General features: G+C 33.1%; 2 protein-coding genes across 2 annotated transcripts in view; one reads left to right on the forward strand and one right to left on the reverse strand.

Moving 5' to 3' along the window:
* The window catches only part of Octalpha2R (alpha2-adrenergic-like octopamine receptor), a 191,627-nt gene that overhangs the window by 16,343 nt on the left and 152,381 nt on the right, over positions 1 to 22,903 (reverse strand). The window lies entirely within an intron of this gene.
* LOC146528481 (ommochrome-binding protein-like) lies at positions 17,382 to 18,401 on the forward strand. Its single transcript, XM_085202767.1, has one exon. It carries the CDS (start codon positions 17,520 to 17,522, stop codon positions 18,399 to 18,401), a length of 882 nt encoding a protein of 293 aa, XP_085058893.1. The 5' UTR covers positions 17,382 to 17,519.

Here is a 22,903-nt window from a genome sequence, read left to right on the forward strand (position 1 = left end):
TCTTTATATATATTGTATGCAAGAATTAATTTAGTATGAACGTAGAACAGCTATAATAAGAAACTAGAACTAGATTTTGCAAGTGTTTCAGGCTTTAGATGGCAAGTATGTATGTAGCATTTATGATGCTGTTTTGTTTAAATATATGAAAGAATCGCTTTATTAAGAGGTTAGGTTGAGGTTAATAGTTACTTTGTATGGAAAAAACTTGGCGGTATTTTACTATTGTTATTTTCTTTATTTAAATTACTCGGGGGCAATGGTGCATTTAATATTTTCATTTCTTTGGTCTGGCAACCAGGGAAAGCACGAGGTTGAGTTTAAGAATTATTAATATTAATTCGTCAATTTACAGGTAGTAGGTACCTACAATATAAATATTTTTATTCCTTAGCTCAGAGCAGCGCCCGTGCCAGACCGACATGTCTTCAAAAGTCTATACAGTGGACTGACATTCATTTTCCCTATTCGAGTTGAAAATGGTTTGATTCGTTGGAATTGGAAAACTATTAAAGCTTAAGATGCAATATCTCAAAAATTGGCCGGAAAGTGGAGAATTCTCCGTTTACTCTGAGTGCCTTCACGAGCACAAGTTTTATATAGTATTTTTTAAAAAACTTTTTCTTATTACTACATAGTTTTTTTTTTACAAAAAAATGTTTAATTTCCATTGCGAAAAAAATAATAAAATAGAAAGGAAATCCATTGGTTAATCAATATAGGAAATAATTTGGGAAGAAAATTTTGCGAAAAATGGACATAGCGACTGTGACACTATGACATGCTATCTATGTATATATATTTAAAACGCGCGGAGCGCGTGCCAAGTTTCTGGGTTTCAGAACTGGCGAGCAGCACCGTGTGTTATTTTACACGAACCATTTGAAGCCACTTTTTACCTATTCGTAACTCAAAAACTATTCCACCTAAACCTGTCATATTTGGCTCAAATATTTAGACCCCCTACCTGTATACGTGCATAAAATTTCATAAACACAGCTCAAACAGTTATTTAGATAATGACGTCCAAAAATCGTAAATTTTTAGGGGGGTGACTGACCTATAGACCTTAATGTTAACCAAGTTCCAGATGATCTAGAATGGTGAAATTTAGCATCCGGTTAAGTAATTGGGTGTATGTCAAGGGAAAAATCCGAAACTAGTATTTTTTTTAATATTTTCTTATAATTTTTCAATAAATAGATTCAATTAGGAACATTTACTTATAGCACCTGTAATGAAAGCATAGCAATCAAAGTTAATGATAACTGATTTTTAGGCATAGCGCCTGCCAACAAAATAAGAGCAATGCATTGTTTATATATATGTTGCTTTAATTTATGTCACGCGTTAGTAAATATTTTATTTGTTTTGTAGACTAACTTCACTATTACTTACGTAAGCCATCTCAAACAACACGATGCTTTCAAGTATATTTTAAGATAAGATATGTCTCCATTTGTAGCTGAAAATGAGTCTAATTAATGTCCTAAGAAAGCCTGCCATCATGTGGACTTCAAGGGCTTCACGTAAAAATATAAAAATATAATAAATGAATTAACATCCTTCATTATTATTTATTACTAGCGGACGCGCGCAGCTTCGCTTGCCTATTTAAGGGTGAATTCTAATAACCCATAAAACATGTGTTCAATGAAATATTTTTAAGTCTAAATTTCAAATTTTATAATAATCGGTGGCGTTTTAAATATTTTTCTATATTCGGATATATATATATATATATTCGGATTCGAGCACTATCCTTATAAGTCCTGGGCCAGCCCCTAAGTTGGAAAAGTTCAGGTACCTTGGATCCGTCATGCACGAGTCTGGAGGCATCGATCACGATCTCCATGGTCGGATAAGCGCTGCCGGGGCTAAGTGGCGGGAGGTCACTGGTGTGGTCTGTGATCGCAAGATACCGTCCAAACGTTTTCCGACTTAGGGACTGGCCCAGGACTTATAAGGATAGTGCTCGAGTCTGGGCTCTCGGTGGCCATATACTCGGTCTTTGACACATAGCCAATATGCATTTCATTCATGTAGAATGGTTATGTAACGCTAATGCTGTAGCTAGAATGTATCGGAAAAGATACCAAAACGTTGAATGTCATCCCGATTATCGTGTATTTCGATTTTTCTCTCTTCAACAAAGAAGTAATCCAACAAGTGTCGTACCATTTCGGAATCCAGGTTAAATGCGCCAACTTTTAAAGTTACTTGCAAAATCAGTGTAGTATATTTTTTTTATAATACAGTCGGTTAAATTTGAGTGTAGTAAATATTTTGAATTTAATGTTTGGCAAAAACACGATATTTTATTGAAAACTGATGCAGGTATGTTTCAATCTTAAACTGTAATTCACAGAAGGGTTACTCATGATTACATTACAGAAAAAAAAATGAAGAAAGAGTAATATTTGTAGTCCTGGGACTTGAAAAACAATCACAGGGTGTCGGTTTTTCCGATATTTCTTAAAATCAATATAATATGAAAAATACGTGACAAAGATTTTTTTTATATTTTTCTCATAACTCTCATGACTTGGTCTATCACCTGGTTTCGTTTTATCGTTGACTCCTGGGACACCCTGTATATAGATAATTTAAACATTTTAGTACTTATTATACTAAGAGTATTTGCATAGTCGATTAACGTATTTGATATTAAATACCTGAAGAACTTTTATTAAATTAGTGAATCACTTTTACATTTTTAAATATAAATTATTATAAAAAAGATACATTTAAAAATATTAAAAAATTACATTTAAAAATATTAAAAAAACCACTCTTCCGAGGGCGGGACAAGGGTCCAAGCCATCGGTGGCTAGGGCTCCAGAGAGAGGAACCTCCGCACAATATGCACCGTCTCCAGTAACACTGCCTTCTGTATCCGGTTCTTGATCCAACAGCTAAGCGATAGCCTCTTAAGGTGTTGGTCGAGGCTTTTCGCTATTAAACCGTTAACCGAAACCACTATCGGCACAATGATAACAAATAACAAATTATTATTACAATATTTAAGTACTAAGTCCTATAAGGGTTCTGTTTTATTGCTTTCGAGGTACAGAATCCTAAAACAGAAAAAAATACACTAAAAAATGGATATAAATAAAAGCTTTTAAAAAGTAATTATATTGATAGAAATATATATAAAATTTAATAATAATATACTATCTGTAAGGTCAGTCGTGGCACAGGGGCATAAAGTGTGACTGTAAAACCTGACTGGTTACTGGTTACTAGTTACTGAGTGTTTTAACACTAGGTTCTCTGTTTACTCTTCTGTGTGCGGGATACAGAGTGAAGCTGATTTGATTTTTATTTTGAAACATTGTCAGCCTACCAGCTATCTTAACAGAAGTAATTATAAAGTAATTATTAACAGTAAAAATTTAAGTAATTGTTAATAAAAAAATAAGAGAAAAAAAGAGAAAATTAAAAATTACTTAAACAAAATAATAAAAAAAACCAAAATGTGGTGTCGTGGGACACCAGTTAGGAACGAAGTTCGACGAACGACGAGTCCTTCGGCTAATGTAGAATCGACACAAATTGCAAAGTGCTCAATTTTATGTAGGTTTTCTTGATTTTCTCTTAAATTTTGCTGATTTGTTTTTATTTAAGTACAAGTAAGTATTTAGAAAATTCAGTATTTTAGGAAATAATAAATTACTTAAAATAAAAAAACATCGTAATTCAAATTATCAACTAAAAAAAGAAAGAGGGAGAAAGAGAAAGGTATTATACACTACTCGTCTGTATATGCGACTATCGCGCCTGCGCACGTCTCATTTGACGGTTTTATTCCACGCATTTTTCTTACGGTTTTACTATCACATTTTTTTCAGTCCGGTCACGCAGCGAAATCCCTATCCCTTCCAAGCCTGCCGTAAGGAACTTCGTTCCAATAAATAAATCCGCTTTACGATGTATCCCACACATAGCGGGGTAGACAGAGGGAACCTAGTGTTAAGACACTCAGTTCCCCTCTTTCCAGCGAACTCTGGAGGCATTGCGTGTTGAGTTATTCCAACAAAATATTAAAATTAGAAAAAGATAATAATAAATTTATCAGATTTCTAAACGCAGCATACATTAATTACTTTATAATCTGACAACTGTCATTTAATCAACAAAATAAAAACTATAGTCGAGATTCATAGATAAATATAATCTAAATTCATATATAATTAAATATCATCTTAAGAGTAATAAAACATAATATTATTGACTATAATAAAAAAAGTAAATACCTAATTATATTAGATACATTTTATTGTACGAAGGCGCTCATATTTTAATGTTTTTTTTGGCCTGGGTTTCATGATTTTACTGGTTTTAGGAACACTTGTAAAAACGGCAGAGAACGAAGTTGACCTTGGGATCATATCAATTCAGATTGGTACCGTCAGCACTTAATAAACTTATTGTTTATATTTTTTCCAAGACATGTTGAACAATGAGTCGTTCAATGGAATTGCTTGTGGGTGAAACAAGAACCTTACACCGAATTGTTCCAATGCCTTCCGATGGGAGCTGTCTCTTCCATGCTTTTGCATATTCTTTGTTTGAGCGTATTGATATACAACAAACTAATAAATTGCGCGAGACTATAGTAGAGTACGTATGTCGTAACTGGAATGATTTAAGTATCTACACTAGCGCTCGAAACGGGAATCCTTACTCTTCTAAAGAAGACATGCTTTGCTCAACTACGTACGGAGCTACTTCCGAAATAAAGGCTGCAGTAGATTTGTACAATATTAAGATAGAAGTGTATTATCACAATGGTGTCCTACTTGGATTATTCGGCGAAGAGAAATGTCCTATGAAGCGCTTATTCTAAACTATGTTTTAAAAAGAGCAACTCTTGAGTTTCTTGCTATAGTAGCTTCCTATGGGAAAAGTACTTGTAATGGCCAAATTGAATAAAGAATATTTTGATTTTGATAACATTATGAACCTTCCTACTTATGATTTCTGTACAAAAAGTAATGATATCCCATCAAAAACATAAATGTAAAAAGAAAGCCAAGTTCTGTAATAAAACGTATGCTTTCAGCGATAAAAGGAGTGAGATGTAAATGTATGCCAAGTTCAATGGTCAGTCCTGAAATTTATTTTTAACAATATAAAATATTTTATAACAACTGAAAATGCCCATTCTTCTTACAACTTGGAGACTTCATTTATGTGTAATATCTGACTTGGCTAGTTTTCAAATTAATTTACATCGATATTAATGAATGTATTCAAATTCTATTCTATTCTATTCAGATTCTATTGTAAATTCATATGAAAACTAGCCAAGTCAGATATTACACATAAATAAAGTCTCCAAGTTGTAAGAAGAATGGGCATTTTCAATTGTTATAAAATATTTTATATTGTTAAAAATAAATTTCAGGACTGACCATTGAACTTGGCATACATTTACATCTCACTCCTTTTATCGCTGAAAGCATACGTTTTATTACAGAACTTGGCTTTCTTTTTACATTTATGTTTTTGATGGGATAATTTATTTACAGTTACTGAGTGACTGACAGACAACGTACAGACGCGGCGTAGAACGCTAACATTTCACTTATAGGTGGTGTTTTGGAGAGTGAAAGCTCCCTTTCATGAAGGGACCCCTTCCCTTCCTTCCCTTCTTTTCAAGAAATCATATTTTAGAGCTCCCACTAGGCTACGATTTCTTGAAATTTATACGGGAACGAGAAAAAACGGAATTTACGCTTTACAACTAAAAATACATTAATTTTCTTTGTACAATGAAACATGGTAATTAAAAATGGTTCTCATTTGAAAAGAAAGTAAATAAACTGAGTTTCGTTTGCTATGGATTTCCTCAATGCTTTAATTTTTACAGAAAATAATTAATTAAAAATTATAATAGCCTATTTCAAGCCTTAGTGTAGCAGTTCTTAAGAGTCTGACTGAATATATAGAGGTTCAATTCCCAATTAAAGTGACATAGTAGGGTAGGTAGAGGGAACCTAGGAACTATGAAAAGAAACTCCAGACATAGCGAGGCGTTGAGTTCCGCCACTTAACACGCAATGCCGCCAGAATTAGGCGGAAAATGGGGAACAGAGTGTCTTATCTCTAGGTTGCCCTCTGCCTAAAACAAATATCTCCAGTGTATCTAGACCCCATGCTTGCTATCCCATGCTTGTCTCTTAGTACGTTTGTAATAATAAAACAGAACAGCAAATCTTGAAGGTATACAGATTTTTCCCTAAATATCTGTCCACTATCGCCGTATTCAATATTTGCAGAAAATAAAAAATGAACGTGCTCGCCCTTAGTGTAGGGTTAAGTTGAGGACGCACAAGGATGTAGGAGTTATAAATATTTTAATTATTCTTTTAGCAGTTCACATGTTTGCTTGTATATAAGTGGGTAGACGGAACCTATTGTTAAGACTCTCCGTTTTAACGTACCGCCATATTTTGTGTCTGTAAATGTCTAATGAAGTGAATATAAATAGATTTGCTTAAATTCAAATAAAAAAAAAACCTCTTCGAACAAATATGCAAAGTAAATTATAATAATAAACTGTAAAACATTTATTGCTTAATTAAGCATCCCGCTCATAGCAGTTAGGCAGAGAGAAATTACTTATAGAATAATTACTTAACACATATTTTCGGGTTGCCTCTGCCTACGCTATGTGCGCGGTACAATGTGAAGCTAAAAAAACAGTAAATCATAAAGAACCTAGTGCGCCATCAACTTTGGACACGTCTAGTGAATGTGGGTCAGCCAAATAAAACCAGACGACGGCTACGACGGCTACGACGGCGAGGACCGACAACGATTTTATGCACTCCGCCATTTAATTAAATTAAATCTATCCTAGATATAAACTCAAAATTCTGCTTGAAAAGTGTAAAATATGAAAATTTTCTATACTATTCCACTAGCTACCCACAAAGTTTATGTTTGTAATTCTGCATTATAACCTAATTAAGATGCTATAATAATAACTCTTTTGAAATATAGCCCAATTATTTTTAATTATTTGTATACAGCTTTACGCTTTTTCTCGCATTGCAGGATAAGCAGAAATTTGAATTGACAATAGAATTTGTTAACCTGTTGTCTGTCTGTCTTGCTGTATTTGGCTCTAAAGAATGAACTATTTAAATTTTTCTCGTTCCAGTAACAAGACAAAACACGGTGTTGAATTCCGCCACTTACCACAAATTTAACATTGTATGGTGCTTAGGGAAAGAAGTGCATGAAGTGATATTTTGGCCAAAGGCCGGCAACGCACCTGTACCTCCTCTGGAGGAGTGGAGCGGGATGGTGGGCGGCGGTGTTGTGTCTTTTTCCATAATATATAGATATATATGGTTGCCAAGATCACTCAACATAAAATTCAAGTTTAAAGTATGATTATCCATTACCTGGCATTTTTTTACCACCAGGCACCAAACCAAAATATTTATCTACCTTATAGTCCAGTGCAAAATGGACTTGTAAATGTAATAAAACCTGTACGCTAAAAATTTGCGAGTCAAACTTAGGGGTTGAATTTTATCCCGAGTTTTATAAGTCATACTTCCCGTTCACCAACAATCCTGAAATAGCTACGGAACCCTCAATGAACGTTCCGACTCGCACTTGACTAGTTTTTACGTATATGAATTATGGTTAGCATATAATATGTACATTTGTTCTTGGGAAACAATCAATGTAATCTTATTATCTACTTTGTTTACATTTAATATATTCGAGGTTTTCATATTGTGGTTTCGGTATTATATATGGTAAGATATTAAATTATCCTCTTATTGCTATATTAAAGATATTCTTCTAACTCAATTTGTTAGGAAATCAGATTATTTATACTTCACTAAACGATCTATTCTATATACTCGTCGCCGCCAGTAGCTTTGCTTGCCTGGAGATATAAAATGGATAATACCTTTTATTTACGTAGAGATATCGAAAAATCGCCCTCTTGGTTGTCCCTATACTCCTTAGCATATCTACAAGAACTAAACTAGAACTAATAATCCAGTAGCTACGTCTGTGCGTTGTTTGTCAGTCACTCAGTAACGGAAGAGTTTTATATATACTTACGAGTATATATAGTTTTGCAACCCGTAACGCAAATTTGAAGCCGTAACCGCATGCAATGTTTAACGCCGGCTTAACGCACCTAAAATGTTTAATTTGATTTAGTAATCGTGTAACGCGGCCACAGTGACACTGGAGGTGGCAACTTGAGATGGGTCGTGGTACCCATAAAAGATTAATGGATTTAGAATTCCACTTGCTTGGTCAGTTGTTTATGTAAAGTGTGTATTGTTTGTTTTCTAAATGAAAATTTAGGTATATATTTTGAATTAAATATCTTATATTGTTTAACTTCACGCTGTAACCCGCATACAGCAGGCACCTGTTGCTCCTGTGGTGTTACACGAGGTTGAAGGCGGCCGTCATTACTTACAATCAGGTGAGTTGTACGCTCATTTGTGCTATCTTTTCCATAATTCATCAAAAATAATGTAAAAAAGAAGGGGGTGTTTTTCAAGTGATCTATTGACTCTATCACGCTTTTTTACATTATGCTTAATTCAAATAGAAAGAAAATTAATTAATTTTCACAAAAGCGTGTTTTTCAGTTCTATTAACTATTATTTTTTATATTATTTCATTGTCATCGATCCTTGATAAGTCAAAATCATATTCACAGTTTTCGTTACATAGATGAAAAAAAATATGCGAGTGGGAATCGAACCCTTAATCCTCATGTTTACAGTCAGGCGCTGTTGCCTTGCTCCACGAAGGCTTCATCATTTTATTTATCTAATAGAGACATTTATCATAATAGTCCAAAAAATAAAATTACAACAAAATTGTACGGCCGTTTTACTTTCGCCTATTCTAAGCAAGTTTTCATAATAAATTCATTTAAGTAGGTATATAATATTATGAATAATATTATAGCTTGTTCGTGACGGTGACTGAACGAGAGGAAAATATATTAACGGAATATAAAAAAATATAGAATTTATAGGTAGCTATTTATCAAATTTAAATTTTCTTGCGTTTGATCTATGTATAATAAAGCGTGGCGTTATGTTTCGCCTCGTTTTCTTTCTTGCATATAAGGGAAGGTAGTGGGAACCTTGTTATGATACTCTATTCCCCATGTATCCTATTTTTAAGACATTGCGTATTTAGTGGCGGATTTTAACGCATCGTTTTGTCTTGTAAGCAGAGCGAGGCTGGGGATCGAACCTACAATCAACCGACTCACAGGGACAGCACTGCCGTGTTATATTAAAAAAATACTCTATAATTATGAAAACACAACCTATAATATAACGAGGACCAATGTCAACAAACGAAAATTTCATTAATTTTAGGAATAATTTTGTATAGAACTAGAGAATATGGAAAGGTCTTCTAAGTATAATATTTTCATAGATCTTTAAGTTATTTCTATCGAAGTAGGTATTTTAACTTTATGCGAAATAACAAGTTACATGCTTCATAAGACATCAAATAATTTCCAATTAGTATTAAAAACATTATTACAATGAAGAGGGAACCTAGTGTCAAGAAACTTCGTTCCGCACTTTCCGACCAATTTTTGAGACACTGTACGTTTGTCTACCAGAGTGGGAAAATGAAAATAATTCCCCTGATCAGGAATCGAATCTACAACCATGACATTTATTGTTAAACAACGTCCCACTGGGCTACGATAGCGTCAACTCAATATTATATGTACAACAAATCGATATATGCAATCTAAATTATTTCTTTCAACTAATGGGTATATACATTCTTTTTTTTAGTTTCTTACCCATTCCATTACGTTCCCCAGTCTTAGAAGTAATTAAAGAATAAAAGGACGTTTCTAGTCAGTAATTTAGTTCCTTAACAAAAGACTGTTTGAAAGCAATTTTCAGATTAAACAGTCGTTAGTCGGCTGCGACGATATTTATTATTTTTCGATTTATCTGACAAAAACAATGGAGCTACCCTTGTTACCCTGTTTAAATTAAAATTAGTTTTGGTTTTCTTAACAGGAAGAAGGTAATGGGTTCGATTATCAATTGCTTTTATACGAGATACCGCGTGTAACTAAAATAATACTTATTAATTGTTGTTATTATTGCTATATTTAACACGTAATACCTTGTAAGAGATATAGTTTATTTATATTTTATTGTGTTAACTGCACTAGCAGAATAGGCATAGGGAACCTGGGAACATATTGTTAAGATATTCTGTTCTCATTAAGACACTTCGGTTTCTTACGTTCCGCGGAATTCTGGAGCCATAGCCTATCGAGTTTCGAAACTCAACGCCTAGCCTCGTTACCAGAACGAGGAAACGAAACAATTAAATATTTAATTTCCTCAAGTGGGCATCGAACCCCCAACCTGTCGCGTTCACAGTCACAGATCAGATTTATTTCTTCTCTCTCCTCTTTATTTAATCTTACAAAATTAAAGCATTAAATAAAACTTTAAATCCACGCGCGTGCAGTAGATGTACAATGATTTGCGGTACATTTGCGGTTTCCACTACACGCCTGATTTGCTAGTCGTAATAAATAATTAAACGTGTGCCTCTGAGGGGGTTAAGTTTAGTGGTTAATGAATAGATGGTAGCTGGTTCGATTCCTATTCAATTATTTGGAATTATATATAGAATATTTTATTTTTGTAACTAGTTGATGATGGAATAAAATGTAGGTATAGGTATATTTTATTTTGCAGATTATATTAATCTGGAGATATTTTGTACATTTCATTGTTTATCTGATTTCAAGACATTTTGTTTTGGGTGGCGAAACTTAACGCCGCGCTTGTATTAACATACTAAAAAGTTAAAAAAAACCCTCGAGCACGGATCACACCTATAACTAGTTTGTACGGCCAGCATCTTGGTCGCCACAGTTGCGTCTAATTTGTTGAAATCTATACTAATATAATAAAGCGGAAGAGTTTGTTTGTTTGTTTGTTTGTTTGTTTGTTTGTTTGTTTGAACGCTAAGATCTCTGGATCTACTGGTCCAATTTTCATTGTTTTTGTTTTGTATGAAAGCTGCATTCTTCAGAAGTGCTATAGGCTATATAACATTACATTACACATATATACTAATATATTTTAAAGTACATTCTAATTTGACATGCAATTTATTCTGCCATGTTAATAACAACCGTCGTTGCTACGCGACCGCTACCGCGACGTTTTGATATTCATCCTTATGAAAATAAATATAATAGTCACTTTTAGCATTTTATCTAGATTGAAATTTTAGTTTACTGTATAATACTAAAAAATATGTATGTATACTAATAAATAATTAAGGAGATGTCACTGATGACCAAATGATGATGACCTAGCCACCTAGCGGGCGGCACAGTATGACCGACGCGAACGGGCAGATGACGTTGACGGTTTTATAAATTTTCATACATTTTCGAACTTTATTTGTTGTTTATAATTAATTTAAAATACACTTTGATTCTCTTCTTATTTTATTTGATATTGCCCGCTAAAATTATCCTAGTTAATAGAGAGAAATGTTTAGTTATTTCGTAGAGTCGATATCTATGTACGCACGTACGGAAAACTTTCGGTACTTTTTCTAATATTAAGAATACCTAACCTTTAGTTACTTTTAATCCTTTTGTTAGTTCATTTCAATAACTCAGATATTTTTTTCTAATATATATAATAAAATAAATAAAATAATAATATCTACTTATTATTCTTTTTGATTATTTGAGCTTATATTTTCTTACTAATTCTATTGAGAATTGAAAATAATTTAATGAATATATTTAATAAATATTCTTATAGTTGAAGCAGGCGTAGCCGCGTTCGGGTCCACTAGTATTGTATAAATTTTATCACGAATGCCACAGATTGATTATTGGAAATTAAAAATATTTTGTTTAACCTCTATACCACTTGAGGTAATAAAATTTATCAATAAATATTTTATTTATTATTATTTTTAAATATTCCTCTCATAATACGCATCCACACAACATCTTCATACTAATTTAATGAATTCAAGCGGATACTAACGACGCACTATATCTTATTTGAGAGGGGAACAAAAATATTTTTTTAGTGTAAAAGATAAAAATTAGTAGGTAGACTTAGGATTTCCCACCTTATTCCCAATTTTCGAGACACGGCGTTCTCAGTGAAGAAATGAAAAAAAAAAAACAAAAAATAGTCCAGCTCAAAATTTAAAACAATTCTAAAAGTTAAAACATTCGAATTGACAAAACAGTATTCATTTATCCTAACATTATATAATTCGGGCGGAAAGCCTTTAGAGGGGGCGCGTTAAAAATCGACCTCATGCGTCACTCTGCATCACGTTAACCTTTTTACTTGTTCTAGTGATGTGCTGTGATCTTATCGATATTTTTTTTCAGGTTCACACTGTATTCCGCATATAGCAAGGTAAGTAGTGTTAAGACAATTTATTAATTTCCACCCAATTTTTAAGGCATTGCGTATGTATATCACAAGATAAAGCGGGACATTGAGCTCTGCTTCACAACTCAATACTACCACACCAGAGCGAGGAAATGAAAATAATTAATTTCTTCAGCGAAATCGAAACCACAACTGTAGCGTTTATGGTAAAACATTACTTATCTTATTGATATGTTATTATTATATCGTGATTCACATCGTTTTATTATTATGTAGAATTTGGGAATGTATGTGTCATAATGAGCAAGGAGTGTCTTAACACTAGGTTTCCAGGTACTTGTTGCCTACACTGCTATGTGTGACATACAGCGTGAAGCAAAAGAAAACAACTAAAAATTATGTTTTATATCGACAATCGACATCTAAACTGGCCATCACTAAAATTGTTGCACGTCTATAGCAATTTATATTTCAAATGTGTTTGTTTGTATGTACTCGTACTACGTAGCATTCCTCTTTGCAAAATATGCGGCAATGCTATTTCCTTTTTTACTCCAACCATAGATTAGGGGTAAAAGCTTCGTAATGTGTTCTTTTTGAAAATTTATTTCACAATGCTTTTGTTGGAGTCTGTCTTCATTTGATATGTTTTAGTCGTTTTATTATGTTACTATATGAGGCCAGTCATGCCCATTTAAGGAATTGAAATATTATATAACGAGGCAAAGTGCGGCGTTGAATTGAGTCTATCTTCTATTGAAAGTGTCATGAAAATCGGTTTAGTTATTCTGGAGAATAGTCTGTACAAACAGAAAAATGGATAATTTTAAAATAGTTTATGTCGTGTTTCATATATACGAAATTTATTATTGTGTATAACTATATGTAAAAACATAATTATTTTGATATCACAACCAGACATAATAACTAGTTGAGAAAAACATATTACACGTTTTTTTGGACTATGAAGTAGTTTATTATGAGAAATGTAAAGTAGTGTATCTATATGTTGAAAGCTTTTGTATTATACGAGTAGGTATATTTTCATGATCGTATTATATTTTATAGGCTAGAATTTTATTTTTTACCGACTCCAAACATGAGCTAAAAAAAATGTATAGACAAACACCTGCTTAACAATTCCCAATCAAAATCAATAGATTATTTACTAGGTTTTATATTAAAATCAAGCCATCAAAAGGCGTCTCGAACACCTTTTCAATATCAACAATAGAAATTCTTTAGGGATTAATGTTTTGCGGATCTTAAAAAGCATCTTTGTTTCGAGGTAAAGGGAATCTGGAAGACGTCTAACAATTTGGCTGATAAAATCTTTTCTTGTTACCACGAGTACCAGATTTTTTTAGCTTTACACTGTATCCCTCATAGACTAGGATAGATAGAGGTGAGTGTTGATAGAGGAGAACGGAGTATCCGAACATTAGGTTCCTTCAGAGTACCTTGCAATGCCAAAATAATATATTTTTTTATCCTAGCTTAAAATATTTATTCCATAGACAAATATTTTGACGCTTTGCAGAACAGCCAACCTTACATCTTCATTATAAATAATACATGATACTGTTCACGCCTGAAAGTTCACGTAAAAGTGTTTATTTCTTTTTGAAAATAACCTTTGTCTAGACGAAAATATGTAGAAAATATTTCAAAATAGTTTACTGTATAATATTTTTTGTTATAACGTAAATTTGCTGGCCTTTTTATCATGAACGACAAGCTGACGAGTATTTTTTACATATATTATTTCTTTTTTTAAATATTCACGCTTCATCCCGCATAAAGAAGGGTTAACAGAGAAAACTTGGGAAAGTGAGGAACGGAGTGTTTTAACACCAGGTTCCCTCTGCCTAGGAAACAGCCTGAAGTTGATTTATTTGCTGATTTACAGACATAGGTACATAAAACCTATGAAATCTCCGTGGATTCACTTTTTGCTTCCAACACAATCATCAATTTCACAGAGCCGAGGTTTCTACTGATTTATTAAAGACCTTTTATTCCCTAAAAGGATACGTTTCTTTCAACATTTTATGTTGTAACGCTACCGATTATTAGATGTGATCTTATTGTGATGTAAGTTGTTTTGAGGCCAGTCGGCCCTGGGTTCCATTCTAACGAGGAAATAAAATATTCAATAATGTATTTTCTTTGCTCTCGTAATTCGTCGTCGTTAAATTCCGCCACTCAACACGCAGTACCTGCAGAATACAGCGGAAAACGAGGAACGGTATCTTAACAGGTTCCTCTTACTTCCAGGTTTCAAGGTTCCCTATGTCTACCCTGCTATGTGTGGGATACAGTTTGAAGTTCAAAATAAACTTTCTATTCATGTCACAAAACCCTTTAGTCTAATTCAAAATATGTTTGAGTTTCTAAGATTTTCTTTTAACATGTTAAAGCTGACTCTTCACATAAAACGTATTGCAAATAAAACTGTTACATTATACCTACTTACTGTGAAGTGGTCACGTCATACGTAAATTGGTCACGTCATTTAAGACTTTCTTTAAGGATACTTTAATGTGTGATTTAAGATATTTTAAGGAACGTGTGGCAAAAGGCAGAGGCAGAGGTGTGACTGTCACGTGATGGCTGTGGGTTCGTCGCCCACTCTGGGGAATAAATTATTATTTATTAATATTTTCATTTCTTCACCCTGGCACCAAGACAAAAGCACGGCGTTGAGTCCCGTCACTTAACTCGGAATGTTTTGAAAAAAATGACGGAAAGTGGGGAACGGAGTGTCTTAACACTAGGCCTTAACACCCTGCATACTCTCCCATAAGCGGGATAGAGCGTGCAACCGCCGCGCCTTACCAGTGCCAGGAAATATAAATATTTACAACTTAACGACCCCCTCTATAGTACATAGTCTATAGTATACATACTATAACCAAAGTGTATTTAACTTTAATTTCCGCCTATCAAAACTTAACGGTGTTTGAAATTTGACATAATCTTATGATTAAACAAAAATGATTTGGGAAATTGCAAATAACTTTATATTAAGTACTTAACTTAAGTAAAGCTTATAAATCATGGAAAATTTGTCTAAGAGTTTGGGACTATTGTTTTAGAATATTGTGTTTTGAGTTAAGTGACTTGACCGCTATGATGGTATTTGGATGGGTGTCCGTTTTTGTGTTACATTTTTTCCATTAATTTTTTCATTTCCATTAATTTTTCCATTTTTAAGCTTATCTCCTATGCTCTATTTTCGAGCGCGCTCTTTCTATCAGGTCGGGGAAAGAAATATAATTTAAATATTGCCCCGAATAGCAATCGAATCGACAACACCTGGTAGTCTACCTGTGGTGAGCATTTTTTTTTAGATTCACGCTATATTCCATATATAGCATGGTACGTAGAGGGGACCTGGGAGCCTAGTGTTAAGGGAGTCCGTTCCCATTAAAATGCATCCCTTGCCCACTTTCCACCGAATTCTGGTGACATTACGTGTTGAATGGCGGAATTCAACGCTGCAGTTTCTAATTCTTCAAAATACCTATTTCAGCCTATATTATGTATTTTTCTATATTTATAACCTAACAAAATAATAATTAATTTAATTTTATAATTCTTCTAAATAGGCAATCGGCGGAAATAATTAGAAAATTCCATATATCATATCTAATACAAATACATACATACATAAAAAACATTAATACAAAGAGGATAAAAGGCGTATAATGTTAGTTTTTTACAAACAAAACGTAAAGGAAAAGGCAAGGCATTAAAATAAACGATGCATCAATAAGCTCGGTAAAGGTTCATATTATTGTATAATACATTATTATTTCGAACGTATATTTATTCTCTGTTTTTGTTAAGTATTCGCATATAAGACGGTTGGTACAGAAAATTTAGTGTTCAGACACTCCGTCTTCGGCTTATTGTTCGAATTAGAGACACCGTGTGTTGAATGGTGGACTTTAATAATAGAGGCCATTGTTGCTTAGTGTTTAAACGTCTGACTGTTATGTGATGGTCGGTTCGTTCCCCCTAAGTTCCCACTAAAAGTACCATTATTTATAAAAGAGTTATTTTTAGGCATTAGAACCCAAAATCATTATCAAAAAACCATATGTCTTAATAAAAATTTTTTATGTTATTTGTCATCCTTATAATAATATTAGCTTTTCCAGAAACATGAATATGAAAAATTAAATAAAAATGAGATATACAGAATGCGAGTCAAAGTTCGTATAATCGTGTTTAACTAATGAACTTATGTTATGCTCTATGTTAATATGTGAGCTAGTTTTAAAAGAGAATATTTTTATGTTTGATAATCTGAAAATAAACTTAATTTTAGTTGCAGTAGAGGTCATACGTATATTTTTTTATTATATTTTAGAGTACCTCACTTGGAACAGGGTTCCGGGGATTAATTTTTAGCTTCATGCTGTATAGTACCTTGTTAAATACGGGATAAAGCGGGAAACAAAAAAAAATAAGCAAATACACAGTCAGTTCTTAGTTAGCAGCAAATATTTATATTTACCAATCAATAACATCCAATTGGAAATAACAAACAGACAAATAACTTTGTAATCTGTTGTGTTCAGTTATTTACACATTAAAGTTGGTATTAATATTTGTTTTAAAGTTGATTCTATAGTTGAGTGGTTAAATTGGTTTTACTAAGGGATAGTGCGGGTTCATAATGTAAGTACATGTTTTATGCCGAGAAGATAATTTCTTTAATGTAATTTCCCGCCGCTGTATCTTGCATATAGCTTGGTAGGTAGAAGGGAACCTAGTGTTAAGGCACTCTGTACCTCATTTTCCGCCCAATCTTCGACACTTGGCGTGTTGAGTGGCGGAACCCAACGCCACGTTGTATCGTATTTAAAGCTTTTTTTAAACGTTTTTCTCCAGAACACAAACGCTAATCGTATTTTTTTATTTCAGACAACCAAGACTGGAATGAGACACTAAAAGGCAGTAAAACGGGCAACAACAAATTCTCTTCAACATTGTAATTTTGTAACGCCAAATAAAAAGCGAAATTTCAGCAAAAAGCCAAGAATACTAAACTAAATTAAATACGATAAAATGTTATTATTTTTTCTCCTGCTGTCTATCCTGTCAGAAGTAAATGCGAAACGAGACGTGACCTATTGTAGCGGCCTTATATTCGACCATGTATATTATGATAAAGAAATACTACTGCAAGACCTTGGAAGGCCTCACAATTTAGTCCTGCATAAATTCTCCAATATCCTTTTCTTTAGCCACACCATACACAATGGTGCTGATGTAGATTTTGAAATAATATCTTACGATATGAAAAAGAAGGAATATCACCGGGTTCAAAATATACCAGGGGGATACGCTATCGCATACGACCCTGGCAACGACGATATCTACTTCGGTGGACACGACGGCATATACAAATACAATTTTTTAACTAAATCAGCCGAATTCTTCTCTGAGAAAGGCAAATCGATATGGGGTCTGTTTGTTAGAAAGAATTTCTACTACATCGAATATCCGATTCAAAAGCTATACGTTTATGTCGACGAGAATTTCGTCCGAGTGGCTGAAGCTGTGAATATTGAAGTGGACAATTTCTTTGTGTCGAAACCTAATGATATATATTTCTCTAATAAAACAGCGCTTTATAAAATAGAGAGAGATACCAAAAAAATCATAATATTGTCTGACAATTTGACTGTACGACAGATTGCGGAGGATACTTTTGGTGATATATATTTTTGTGGTAACGGTATTTATGTGGAAAACAAGCCTTTTTATAATGTTAAAAGGGTAGCTCAAGTTGATGCATTTGGTATGATATTCGATGAAAATGAAGATGTCATATATTCTGATAGAAATGCAATTTATAGGCTTGTGCCAAGTAATAGCAGCGCTATGTGTTCAGAAACTCTTAACCTATCTGCTAAAGAAATCTTGAAAGATTATTTAGTTAAGTGAACATTATTTAATTAAACTGTTATTCCACACATAGGAAAGAAAAATTACTTTTTTTTTAAATTTTAAGTAGCGGGATTCGAACTCGCGGCTCTGGGCAGTTTTTTAAAGATGAAGATTCAAACTCCGATCTGTTAAAATTTTTATACGTTTTTTAAAAAGTATTTTTATTTCCTACAGTAAATTAATATCATTTTCCCCATTGAAGGATTCGATAATCCACAATTATTATTATGTAAGTTTTCTAATGTATTTAACATAGTTACAGTCTACATAGGAAATTGTCATTATTTTAAGGCTGCAAATTAGAATTTCTTATCTTATGCTTTTAAAGGTACTTTACCGTTTTCGGCCTTATTGTAGAAATTGTTAATATTTTGGTTATTATTCGGTTTATTTGGATTCAATATATATCCTATCCTATATCTTATAAAACAAAGTCGCTTTTTGTGTCTGTCTGAACTTTCTAACTCTTCTTCTTCTAAACCACCCAACGGATTTTCATGTGGTTTTCACCATTAGGTCGAGTATTTTTCAGGGAAGGTTTATATATAGTTTATTATTTGTACATTCTTTTGTAAATTAACATAAATACGATAAATGTGTATAAAGTCCTACCCGCTGAGACACTTTGGCGCATGCGCTGCTTTAATGGTAAATACTACATGAAAAAAATGTACTGGAGTATTGTTCCTCTTAATAAGATCTACAAAAAAGTCCGCGATGGCATATTCATATCTTTTAAGAATAACGTGTAGTGATCATATTTCTGTCTAAAAATAGTAATTTCAATATATTTTTTATTGTGAGGGATATTTTTCCATAATGGTATTAATCCTTATCCTTTAAAATACTTTATTAAATTTCTACGTTAAACGAAGATAAAATTTGCTTTTTAAACTATTTCGAAATTGCGAATAGTTTTAGAGAAAAACGCATTTAATTATTGACACATCACGCCGTTCACACATCAGCTGTATGTTACTCAAGTTTCACTTATCCCTTACTCTCAGCATATAAATAAGTATATTAGTTACGTTGGCCATTTAATGTAGATCAAAACTGTCATTTACTGTTTTTCATTTTAATAAGTACTTTAGAAGTTGTTACAATATCAAAAAATCCTTGCTGCGAAACGCGCCTCGCGACGTTATGCTTATACAATACCCGCCTGCCTTACACGCATCGGTGGTTCAGTGGTACAATGCTCGCCTGCCACGCGGGCAGCCCGGGTTCAATTCCCGGCCGATGCATTCTATTTAATTTTCGTCACAGGCAGCCACGTAGTGCTTGCTTTTCATCAGGGACAGAATACCCTCTTCAGCATTAACCACAAGCTCGAAAAAAAAAACCCGCCTGCCTTTATAGCAACGAAGATTTAGATGCGTTTGCACGTATTGGATAATTCGAGTTGAATGTATTATTTAATGTCATTTAACTATCTAAAAATAGTAATTTAAATATATTTTAATAAGTACTTGAAAAGATTAGTATCACAGATATAAAATTACGGTACCTACTTAAAAATCCTTGCTGTGTAAAACAATTGGAAAATCCTTATTGAAACAACGAAAATGCGGGTTGCATTAGGGTTTAATTAATTTTCACATTATCTTAAGTGCTTTGCAAACCTACATTATATGAATATTCCAGTAGTAAAAGCGGGCGAAGCCGCAAGGGGGTCGCTAGTTATTGAATAATATGCTTGTATTTAGAGAAAATTAAATAAATGTCTTTAATATTATTTATCTTTTATAATGGTTATTTGTATATTTCAGTAAGTTTGTTTTTGTGTCAAAATTGGGTGGAATTCGGCGGAAAATGAAAAACGGAGTGTCTTAACACTAGTTTTCCTTTGCCTACCTGATGTGTGCGATAAAAAAGGACTATCGTGGTGCAGACAAAGCGCAGCGTTGAGTTCCGTTACTTATGCGAGATACAGCGTAAAGTAAAAAAAATATGTAAAAACCAAAACACGTAAAGCAAGGTTGACTTACATAGTGTAGATAAAAAAATATTATCTATATAATGTTCTGAAGACAATAGATTGTTTAAAAAATAAGTCTGTTGATATTAAAGCTGATGGTCAATGGTGCAATAAAATGAATATTCGGTCATTTGAGTGTTGAATTTGGTTTAATATTTTTTATATTATGTCGACAGGTATGTCATTTTATATTTAATTCGAAAAGATTGTTAAAGTTGTTAAATAAGAAGCTTCAAGCTTTAGTTTTTTCCTGCAAAAGAGAATAGGCTGATTGAACTATATTAAAATTATTTTATTTTTTGTGCGGTAGTGGCGCAAAGGCACCGATGTGCGACTGTAAACGTGACAGGTTATGGGTTCGATTCTCACTCAAGCGAAATAAAATGTTTTATATTGTCATTTTTCACTCTGGTAACGAGGCAAGCACGGCGTTGAGTTTCGCTACTTAATGTCGAATTTGGCAGAGTGTGGGGAACGAAAGTTTCATGATGGAGACAGAGTGTCTTGACACTAGGTTCCCAGGTTCACACAATAGGGAGGAATAACACGCTCCACGTGGGGAACTAAGAGGATTAACATTAGGTTCCTTTTGCCTACCCTGCATTGCGGAAAAAATCGTGAAGCTGCTTTCTCTGCTTCCTTTTGTAACCAAAATACGCCATAACATACGAAAGATACTCGTACGAATATCAGTAAAAAATCACCACATATTAGAGCTAAAGTAAGGAGAAAATTTGCTTAAGAAACAGAATCAACCAATAAGATGTATGTAATAAAGAAAGATGGGAACTTCCAATAGAATATTTACTTTGTAACAAATAAAATATTGGCCATCCGCCACATGTTTTGGTGTCCTTGCCAAATCCTAAACTTCGGTGCTATCTGACTTGAATTCATTTGCTTCCTATGATGTATTCAGTTTCAATTGTACAAAACTGATATTTTACGTTTGAAAACGAAAAATATGTATGTGAATAATATATACGATGTTCCTCGCAGAAATATTTTACAATTTATTTCTTTGTGGATTCCGCCATTTCTCTTGTCACCTTTTTCTTTCTAAAGCGCTAACAATAAATATTTTATCAACTACTGTTATTGTTCGTTCGGGCGGTTCGTAGCGCGGAGTCAGCACCGTCTGACTGTAAACGCGACAGTTGTATATTCGATTTTCTGAAGAGAGAATGAGTTATTTTCATTTCCTAGTTTCGCCACGACTAGCAGTGTCTCGAAAATTAGGTGAAAAGTAGAGAACGGAGTGTCTGAACACTGAAATACCGCATGAATTTATTTTTTTCGTCTATTCTTTGCTAAAAGAATATTTAATATAATAAATATATTTTTTTCTTCTAGGAATTTGAACCCATGATCATTATGTTCAGTTATATATAATTACATGCTAAGTTGGAGACGATGAATATAATTTATATTACAATATTTCCTGCACTATTCTTTATAATTTTCACAGCAAAATAACTAAGCCTTTTAATTTTCTCTTGCCATAAATTAATGACTTTACAGTGGAAATATGAAAAAACCTACACCCATTAAATATTCACTAAAGTTTTGCATAAAAGCTACATGGTAATAAAATTTTCAGATACGGCGCCATTTTTTATTCTGGCAAGTATTGTATTAAGAGTTCACAGCTTGCCAGATAAATCATGTGACCGAATAAAAATCTACGAAAAGTGGTACGAGAGGAATATTTTATGGTCAGGACTTGGGAAACCGTATAACTTGGAGGTCCACAAAGCGTCAAACACATTGTTTTTCAGTTACACTACTCCAGAAACCTATTCCGATGTGGATTTCCAGTTGGCTTATTACAATTTGGACAGCAAGGAATATCAAACTATTGTTGGGTTACAAGGAGGCTGCACAATTGCTATAGATCAGGCTAACGATGAAATTTTTCTGGGTGGTAGCGATGGTATTTACAAATACAACATGGTCACCAAAATAGCAGATTTCTACAAAGAAAAGGGTACAAATATTTGGACACTATATTTCAGCAAAAATCTATTTTACATAAGTTATCCAGATCAAAAATTACATATGGAACTTGACGGTAATTTTGCAGTCGTCAGAGAATTTAGCGACATGGAAATCGATCATATCCATATAAATAAAGACATCGTATACTTTTCTAATAAAACCGGTTTGTTTAGATACAAGAAATACTTTGAAGCTGTTAACAATTTAATATTAGTGAGACAAATTGTAAATGACAATATTGGTAATGTTTATGTTTGTTCTAATTTAGGTATATTCTTGATTAATAGGAATGGCTTAACAAAAATTTTAGACATGAAAACTATTCATGGTTTGGCATTTGATAAAGATAATAATTTTGTAATATCTGATGAAAAATCTGTTATGAAATTAGTGGAAAGTTCAGTTACATGTGTGGATGTTGAAGAAGATCATTGGTAAATAATAAAAATCTTTTAAAAAAAATAATAATGTTTTAATTAATTAATATAAAAGGTCAGTCGTGTGGACACAGGTGTAAGCG

This window comes from Heliconius melpomene, chromosome 19 (assembly GCF_056956725.1).
Source record: "Heliconius melpomene rosina isolate 202511_hmr_F chromosome 19, ASM5695672v1, whole genome shotgun sequence".
Lineage (NCBI taxonomy): Eukaryota > Metazoa > Arthropoda > Insecta > Lepidoptera > Nymphalidae > Heliconius > Heliconius melpomene.